This window comes from Diplotaxodon limnothrissa, linkage group LG6, assembly GCF_057381915.1.
Source record: "Diplotaxodon limnothrissa isolate DT_005_m linkage group LG6, D_limnothrissa_male_GT1.1, whole genome shotgun sequence".
Lineage (NCBI taxonomy): Eukaryota > Metazoa > Chordata > Actinopteri > Cichliformes > Cichlidae > Diplotaxodon > Diplotaxodon limnothrissa.
In genome coordinates, this window is record NC_140601.1 from 29,733,027 (window position 1) to 29,743,323 (window position 10,297).

The 10,297-nt window shown below is 42.8% G+C and overlaps 1 protein-coding gene across 1 annotated transcript in view; it reads left to right on the forward strand.

Annotated features, from left to right (window-relative positions):
* The first annotated feature begins 676 nt into the window (after nt 1-676).
* Nucleotides 677-10,297, forward strand: part of cygb2 (cytoglobin 2) — a 34,832-nt gene continuing 25,211 nt past the window's right edge. Inside the window, exon 1 of the mRNA XM_085356117.1 lies at nt 677-870. Within this exon, the coding sequence (XP_085212243.1) occupies nt 677-870 (194 nt within the window). The remainder of the gene's footprint in view (nt 871-10,297) is intronic.

The following is a 10,297-nucleotide window of genomic DNA, read 5'->3' on the forward strand; positions in this document are numbered from 1 at the left end:
GTTTTGATGGCATGTAGAAGAAAATATACCATGTAGACAGAAATGAGTCCTCACTCTTTGCATGTGTCCACATATGCACTAAGATATGTGCTCCTCTCTCTCTCGCCTCCTCTTTCATCCCCCTCCTTTCTCCTGGTCTCTCCACCCCTCTGTTTCTTTCTCCTGTCGTCTCCCCACCCTGCTCTCATTCCATCAGGTCCTCACAACACAGCCTCAGCACGCCTCATCTCCTCCACCCAGAGCGAGTGGATCAGAGAGAAGCAAAGGAGAAGTGACGGGAAAACAACATCAGCATCACCGACAAGCATCTCCCTCACCGGGAGAGGGAGAGAGAGGGAGGGAAAAGGGGGAAGGAGGAGGAGGGGAGAGAGAGCAGAACAGTGTGAGAAAGAAGTTTTTAGTTAGAGGGAGTACAAGCGAGTGAGAGTTTGGAGTGAGAGAGCTCGGTGGGTGGCAGTGGAGCTTCATTTTCCCTTTCCTTTTCTTGGCTCTGAGTGCCGTCTGCCTCCTCTCTCCTCCCGCTCTCCTCCTCTTCTTCTCTACTTCTCTTCTCATCCCGTCTCTCCTCCAAGCTCCCGCCGTGGGGTCTCAGCTCTCCGTCTCCCTCCCCCCCTCCCTCGCTCCCTACCTCCCCCGGGCGCTGCTGGGAGCCTCCGGGCTGCTGCGCCGCAGGAGGATGTCGCGCCGGGAGTCTCCGCCGCCACCCTCGCCACCTCCGCAGCTGCTGGGAGTGCAGAGAGGAGAGGTGGAGTGCGAGGACCATCCGGAGCGCGCGGAGCCGCTGTCCGACACCGAGAGGGAGATCGTCCAGGACACGTGGGGGCACGTCTACAAGAACTGTGAGGATGTGGGGGTGTCTGTTCTCATAAGGTGGGTTTTCCGTCAGCGCGAGTGAACTTAGAAAGTCTCCACGCTTAAAGATCCCAAGGTTGATTCGTGTCTTTTGATGTAACACTGCTCAGTGTTCCTGCTGCTTGAGCTCGAACATGCAAACCTTCCTGCTCCCCTGAGCAACATCCCGCTGACCACTGATAGAAAACATTTTTGCTGCACCGAATTGAAGCCATGAAATACCCTAACACGAACTTGAATCAGTTAAAGGAAAGACCAAGACAGGTAAACACTAAGAAATAACAGAAAGCAACAACAAAATCAAATATCACGAATACACAATGCAAAACTACAGTGCAAAAATAATGAAAACTGGAAAAACCCTAATCATCCCTGGAACTCATAACAACACCAGCCTGACAAACGAAAAATGTTTTCCTGTATATTTTTTTATGCACGATATTATTTCAATTAAAAAAAACCAAAAAAAACAAGCTTATGTATGTTTCAGTTAAAACAATTTCCCACACTGAGTTATAGTTTAGTTTTAGCTAACTAACCGTGATTATGGTTTATCAGATGTATTAAATATTTTGATTTCACTCTCACAGCCCTGAAAGAGGCTTTCCTTTCTCAGTTCTCCCACACCACATATCCTCAGCTCCTGTCCTCCCCTTTCTTAGCCCCTCCCACCAGACATGTCAGGAGGAATTGAGGTGACTAGGAGGTGAGGGAGGGACACGAGGAGAGAGGAGTCGAGACAACAGACGTTTAACCAAATGAGACACCCTCGCCTCGGAGCCTCATTTTAAAGTGATGAGAAATTAAATATGACATTTCACAAAATAGCATCATAAATTGTTTTGTTATAGCCCAACTGCTGCTGTATTTGATGATCTGCAGTTTAACAGTGATCAGGACATTTTTTTTTACCTTTAATAGGAGGACTTTTAATTAAAATCACAACATGGTGCAATGTGACGAGACATTAGACCTTAATTTAATCACACATGCAGGCAGCAGTGAAAGGCAGAAAGTTGGATCATCTTAAATAACCAAAACCACAAGTACAAATGACTTGCGGTTTAATGAGCCCTCCTCTCCCCGTTGTTTGTATAATCCAGCTGTTCGCCACTTCAGTCTTCTTCAACATGGCTCAGATTTACAGAGAAACGAGTAAAGCCCCGAGATGCTCTGCTCCGCTAGGTTAGCTGATCAGAGACTAAAGCGGGGTGCACAGCAGGCTAGCAAGTTTGTCTGATTGTTGTTCTTCCAATTAACTGTCAAATCATCTGAGACATGACCAAAAAAAAGAAAAGAAAAAGAAAGAACACATGGTACAATTTAGATGCTCTTGCTAAGATCTCATTTGTTTTCTGCTCTTGTCATTCTTTTATTTTGTAATCACAATGAAAAACACACAAAGTAAAGATATTTTTCAAAAGGTGGAAACATCTGGACAAATCTTTAATCGCCTTGCACCATAAAATTCACCTAAATAAGGAAATATCAAACAGAGATTTAACATCATTCATGCATATTTAATGTATAAAGGTCAATAATTCTGGTCTCAGCAAACCAGAAGTTACAGTACTGGCTGTTTAGGTGGGTGCAGATTTTAAGAATTACCAACATTTTTTATCTTGAGATGCTGGAAACAATCCTAAATCATCCGATTACTGCAAGCAGCAGGATATTACATAAGCTAAAAATATTTCCACCAAAAAGCTTTCCATTAATAATGTGAAGTTTTAATCAATTTTTTCTTTGCTCTTCTCACGGGTTTGAATACTGACTGTGTATAAAGGCTGGATGTACCTTTTGGACCAGAAACATGAAGCCAACACTAACAAGCTTCTGGCCAAACTTGAGGATCACGTCTGTGCTTATCCACCAAACAGCAGTTCAGAATACCCGTGCTTGTTGCAGTCTCTGGGTGGGATCCTGGGGGGTGTCCCATCCAGAGACTGGAGAAATCTGAACAGTGTCGACTGGAAAAGAAAAGACACAAATTAATGTCACGCATTAATTTACTTGATCCAGGATAACCTTAACCGAAAGGTCACTGATCTGTGTTGTTGATGTATTTGCCAAGACACTCTTCACTCTTGAAGAGAGGAACAATTCAATTTCAATTCAATTCAATTTCTTTATTGTCCCACAAGGGGAAATTAGTTTAGCAGCAGGAGGATAAAAATAAACAGAACAATACTATAAAATAATAATAACAATAATAATGATAGAAAGTTCAAGGACAATTATTTGCCATTAAGGAGACAAGACGCAGTAGGGATAACAGAGCTGTCAGCTGATCAACACCTAATGGTCAGCTGGAATAGATAACTATTAAAGGGCCGTTGGGTACCAAAAAAAGGTCAGAAGGGCTGTCGCGTCTGCTGTGGCAGAACCAAAATCTCAAGCTTGGGAAGAGTTCAGTGAGAAGGACTTTCAGATGGCTCCTAGCAAACTGTCTGGTGAATCAGGAGCAGGAAATAAGAAAAGCAGACTTGGCTCAGCCTCAGGCCAGCTTTTGGTCAGAGACGAGAACTGCTGAGCCTTACTGGAATATTGTGGAAAGAGCTCTTTGAGGTGCTCCTGAACCGGATGAGCACGTCCTCAGTCTCGAAGGCAGTTTGAAGATATAGGGGTGGCCTCACCTCATCTCCTGACAGACGTTGCTGAGGTACACAAAAAGCTCTTCAGTGAAAAAGGACGGGTAGGGATGAGATTCACTCTGTTTTGGCTCCATTGGCGTCCCTGGAATGTAACCCTCAGTGTTAGGTGGCTAACACTCAAGTACAATGGTGCACTGCTCTTTGTGGGTTAGCGTGAAGCAAGGGTGATCGAGTATTTTGAGAGCCTGTTGATGGGACCAGTGAACTAGTGCGGGCATTTTTTCCAAACTTTGTACTGAAGAGAGCTGAGCTGGAAAGCAAACCCTTCGAATTACCATCACTGTAGGTTCCCTCCCTCATGGCATGTCTGGGAAGCCGAAACAATAAGGTTGCAGATGAATGTGGCTGAAAACCTTTTCCTCAACAGGTTCAGACTCAGAAATAGATATTCTATTCTGAGATGTTCTACATTTCAAGGAGTATTCATTCACCGATCCAAATCATTGAATTAAGATGTATCAATCACTCCCATGGCCACAGGTATATAAGATCAAGCAACTAAGCATGCAGACTGCTTCTACAAACATTTTTGAAGGAATGGGTCACTCTCAGGAGCTCAGTGAACTCCAGTGTGGGCTTGTGATAGGATGCCACCTGTGCATCAAGTCCAGTCGGAATATCTCCTTGGTACTAAAGATTCCATAGTCAACTGTTAGTGCCATTATAACCAAGTGGAAATGATTGGGAATGACGGCAACTCATCCATGAAGTGGTAGGCCACGTAAAAATCACAGAGTCATGATGCCTTCAGAATAGCTTAAGAAAAGTGTGTAGAGAACTTCATAGTTTCCATGTCCGAGCAGCTGCATCCCAGCCTTACATCACAAAGTGAGGTGCAAAGCGTCGGATACATCAGTGTAAAGCACATCACCACTACACTCTCAGGAGTGATGAATAACACTTTTCCATCTGCCAATCCAATGGACAAATCTGGGTTAGCACAACTCTGAAATGAAGTAGACCGTGAGCCAGACCTTCTTGTTGTTGTGATGTTCTCCAACATCACTGTCTGACCTCACAAATGAGCCAAATTCCCATAAACGCACTCCTAAACCTTGTAGAAAACCTTCCCAGAACAGGTGAAGCTGTTATAGCTGCCAAAGATGGGTTAAAATCGTATTAAACCCTACGTATTAAGAATGGGATTACACTCAAATTCATATAAGTGCAAAGACAGTGTATCCATATTCTCAGACTTGTGAGTAGTATGACTCCTGGATAAATCCTTCTGGAATTTTTCCAGGCACAACAAACTTGGAAGCAGACCAGAAGGGGTAAACCTTGCCATCACTGTGTTGGCCTGCCATCACAACGGACTAAATAGGCTCGCGTCTGTATGGTACCAGATACGGATGTCATCATTTCGATGATCGGCAGCAGCCTGTTGTAGCATCTCTTCAATATTTAGCTTGAAGCATTGTTCAGCCTGCAATGCACGTGGTGACGCACCAGGCATCGCACCAGACATCGCACCACGTATCGCTCTGATATGCAGTTTTTTTCAGGTCTCTTTGATATGATGCACAAAAACTTCTGTTTAATCCCTATTGTGTCTCAGTTAACACAAAGTACTGAATTAATACTTTGTGTTAATGCTTTCATGTTGTTTTTTGTATTAGACAGTAACAGAAGCACACATGTATTCATCTTTCCCAGACGCTTAACTCTAACTATGAGCCTGCAGTCTGCTCTCCAGATGTAATGAGCTATGCTATAAGAACTTGGTTTTCCCCAGAAGGAAGGCAGATCCCAAAGTGACGGCACAAACAGATTTTTTTCACCACAACAGGCACACCCACACCATGTTCTGCACCAAATCCCTCAGCCTCTCAACAATAACTGAACTGTGACAAGTGCAGGAAAGGAGGGAACATCAAGTTCCTCACTCATTAAGATGCTGAGACGGCTCCATACACCACATCATCTCACAAGTAAAGTGAAAACTGTGAAAAGGGCACCTTAAATTTGACCTGTTCTCACCTTGTTTATATTTTATTTCACATTTCTCTCTTTCACTGCTGCTGTCTTTTTAAGTCATGTGAAAATTAAACATTTTTCCAGGATCGAACAATCTTCTGTAATGCTTCACTCTACAGAGCTGCAGACCAACAGGATCTAACGGCGCTTCTCCTTTTTCCATTTAAAAAATAAATAAATAAAAAATATATATCAAAGAAGAGAGGCTTAATTTATTTAAATCCTCAGCTAAACTGTCTCAGTGTCACTGAGACCTTAAGGGCTTGTTAAAATGAACAGCGAGTCGTAGACAAGGAGACTGATGTGACTGCGACAAACTGATTTTCGGTTGGAGGTGACGATAATCCCCCGAGGGGGAGCAGATGGGGCAGAGAGCATCTTGTGTGTGTGTGTGTGTTTCGTGTGCTCTTATCTGTGGATGACAGCAACAGGCTTTGGCGCTTGAATGCCTCGTTCTGTGCTTCTGCAGAGCTCTTCTCCTTGACGTCGCTCCTTTCATTTCTTATTACTTTTTTCCCCCTCTAAAAGGTGACATGGGTATTCCTTTGAAATCTCAGCTAAACCATGATGACCATTTAATCCGTTAAGTCAAAGCTGCCAGGCACATCACCTGTCCACGAATTCTTTTTTTTTTTTTTTAATATACTGACAATTTAGCGTTTCTTGTAGCTTAGAAACAGCAGAGCCCACATAAAGTGTTAATTTACTGCCATATAAACAGGATCAGAATATACTCAACTTGGGAAGCATGTAAAAATAGTTTTTATCAAAAATTATTTTGTGCAAATATTTTTCTATTTTTCTTCCATAGAGATGAAATTTTCACTCTCACATCCACACAAACCTACAGAATGACCTGAGGACTAATTAACATGTAAACTTACAGTAATGAGTAGAGAGGACCCCGAATGCAGGATACAGATTCAGTCTAATTAATCAGACTGAAGTAGAATCAAAAATAGCCACATATTGTCCAAAAATATCCACAGGAAAAAAACACAGCATAAACACATTACATAAGTAATGTAACATGACAAGCTAACACCCACAAAGAAATAGAGACAGGAGACAGGAGTGGATAAACTCTATAGTTAATGATGAGACACAGGAGAGCAAGACACAGATGAAAGTAATCAAGAAGTGAAAACAACCTGAGAGAAGAAACAAAAAGCAGACCTGCACAGATATACAGTGTCAAACTCTTGAGCTACCTTTCTTTATACTTTAACAGGAACATGTGAAGTGAGTTAAATTTACTGTACAAACATCCATAGAAATACAGTATAAGAGACAAAACCAGAGTTTGTACAGTTTTAATGAGCTTCAAAGTCATTTTGGTATGATCATCTGTATTTGACAACACAGCCTAAACTCTTATTCAGTTTTATTGTAATTTCTTTAAGTAGTCTTCAGTAACAGTTCTCCAGGCTTCATGAAGGACATTCAAAGCTCTTCTTTGCATGTTGGATGTCCTTTTGTTCCGTTCTCTGTCAAGATGATCCGACACTGCTTCAATAATGTTGAAGTCGTCCATGACTGATGGTGCTCTATTGTCCGTCTTTTTCTATCCAGGTATGCATTTACTGCATTGGTAGTGTCATGTTGAAAAATGAAGCCATTGTCAGTCGATGCTTTCCAGATGGTATTACATGGTGGATAAAAATTTGATGGCACTTACGGGGTTCATGATTGGATCCATTTTAACAAGCTCCCCAGCCCCGACAGAGCCTCCACAGTTTTTCACAGATTGCTGCAAACTCTTAGTGCAATTTCATTGTTCTTGACAATGACAATAAATAAATAAATACTAAATACTAATACTAAATACTTGCTCCTGACCTTTTTCTCCTTGTTTCTCATTGTTCTTTGCGTCTTGATATCCACTCTTCCACTGAGACTATTGCTGATGAAGCTTCAGTGACTAGTAGATCTGTCCGATGCATCGCTCATGTCCTTTTTCTTTGAGTTTAGTTTAACACTAGGAGCTCCTTTCTTCTTCCAAGGGAGTGGACTTATTAGCAGTCCATAAGATGAGAGACACTTTCAAGTTTCAAACTCCCCTGACAGAAAAGAGTGAAATCGTCAATAGCTGGCATGCAGTCTGCGGCTTGGGTCAAACACTTGGGGCGGTTGAAATCTTCTTGTTGTGAGCAGTGCACAACATCTGCCACGAGAACACAGAGTTAATGTTTTCATGTCAATCCATCTGCCCGGCTGCATTGAGTGAACAGACAGCGACAAAAGCCTCAGCTGATCTCACCAGTGCGTACAAATGCAATTGCACCAAAAAGTGAGAGCGCCCCAGGCATTGTCAGAGCAGTGCATATGGCAGCTTTGTGAATACAATTAGACTCCGAGTGCGTTGACTCGCATAGCATTGTTGTAGGTATGGTGCTGATGGGAGGAATCAATGACATTTTCATTCTTAAGAAGAAGATGGTATCATTTGATTAACTTCACAAATTTTTTTGTATGTATACTAAATTTGTAGGTGATTGCTCTGCTGTATTTTAGGAAGTGGTTGTAGTTTTTAACTACAATAACTAATGAAGAGAAAAGGAAAAAGCTCAGCCGTGCTATCATTTTCTTGGTTTAGTTTATTTATTTACACATTACGCAGACTGTGCAAGCAGTAAAAAGTATAAAGTCCACAGACCGTGTATCTGACTCAACAGGCTTACAAGTAGTTCTTGTATATATCTGACCTTAATTTCTATAATTAAAAGTCATCTACCCTCCCCCCTGAAAAAAAGCAAAAAGAAATAACCATGACACCCAAAATCATTCACACTTTAAAATATTAATATTCTTTCTTTTGGAAAACAAAAAGACCAGCAATAAAGCCATAAATCTTCTAAAACCCCTCTTTTGCTTTTTAAAACCTTTTTTGCACTGTGAAATTACCTCTTTGTAATTTGATCTCCTGGATTTGAGAAATAACTTTTAGTCACAGTCTGGAAATAACTTTTGTTTAGATATAAACATTATTTGTGTAAATAAAAAAAAGAAAATCAACAAAAAGCACACCAGAAGCACACCTCTGCAAGCAGCTCGCTTTGAGCATTATTTACTTTTAAGGGAATAGTATTGTGTTTTGTATATATTTAATTTGTTTTCTTTGTTCTTTTAAAATTACTTAAAGTTCGTAGTGCAGTAAAAATCACATAAGGGTAGCATTACAGATGTTCACTTTGATTACACAAACATTATGTTAGAGTAGGTGATAGATAATAGCTACTGATTTGTAAATAACATTAATAGAGGCGGCGTGCTGGGGTGGGTACCCTAGTATACCTCAGCTTATTGCCTGTAAGTTGTGGTTTCTCCTGGTGGATGAGAGGGTTTGTTCTCTGCGCCTTCGGGTTGGGGAACGAGTCCTGACTGTCGTCTGTGCTTATGCACCAAATGACGGTTCAGAGTACCTGGCCTTCTTGGAGTCCCTGGGCGGGCTGCTTGAGGGTGCACCACCTGGGGACTCATGTTGTCCTACTGGGAGACTTCAACACTCAACAGATGTGGGCAACGGCAGTGAGACCTGGATGTATGTGATTGGGAGGAACGGCCTCCTGGATGTGAACCCGAGCTGTGTTTTGTTACTGGACTTCTGTGCAAACCACAGTTTGTCCATAATGAACACCATGTTTGAACATAGGGGTTTCAATAAGTGTACGTGATGCCAGGACACCCTAGGCTGTAGGTCAATGATCGATTTTGTAATTGTGTCATCAGACCTGCGGCCATATATTCTGGACACTTGGGCGAAGAGAGGGGCTGAGCTGTCAACTGATCACCACCTGGTAGTGAGTTGGATCAGGTGGCAGGGGAGGATGCTGGACAGACCTGGTGCATCTAAACATATTGTGAGGGTGTGCTGGGAACGCCTGGCAGAGGCCCTAGTTCACAAGATCTTCAACTCACACCTCCGACAGAGCTTCAATGGCATTCTGAGGGAGACTAGGGACATTAAGTCAGAATGGACCATGTTCAGCACCTCCATTGCCGAAGGTGGAAGGAGTACTTCGAGGACCTCCTTAAATCAACTCGTCTATCTGCGGGGGTGAGGTCACTGAGGCAGTTAAACAACTCCTTGGTGGCAGGGCCCCTGGGGTGGATGAGGTTCGCTCTGAGTTCCTGAAGGCTCTAGATGTTGTAGGGCTGTCTTGGTTGACATGCCTCTACAACGTTGCATGGAGATCAGGGGTGGTACCTTTGGATTGGCAGATCAAAGTGGTGGTTCCCATCTTTAAGAAAGGGGGACCAGAGGGTGTGTTCCAACTATAGGGGGATCACACTCTTCAGCCTCCTTGGGAAAGTCTATACCAGGGTACTGGAAAAGAGAGTCCGTCTGTTAGTTGAACCTCAGAACAATGCAGTTTTTGTCCTGGTCATGGAGCACTGGACCAGCTCTTCATCCTTGGTCTGCATTGCTGGCAATAAGTCAGACTTGTTTCTGGTGGGTAATGGCTGCCCTTTGTCATGATACTGTTCATAATTGTCATCAGTCATTCATTTAATGGACAGAATTTCTAGGTGTAGCCAGGTGGTGGAAGGCTTCCACTTGGATTGTCTCAGAATCTCATTGCTGCTTTTGCAGATGATGTAGTTCTGTTGGGTTCATCAAGTGATGGCCTCCAGCTCGGACTGGAATGGTTCGCAGCCGAATGTGAAGTGGTGGGAATGAGAATCAGCACCTCCAAATCTGAGGCCCTGGTCCTCAGCTGGAAAAGGGTGGAGCGCCCACTCCAGAGCAGGGATGAGTTCCTGCCCCAAATAGAGGTGTTTAAGTATCTCAGGGTCTTGTTCACGAGTGACAG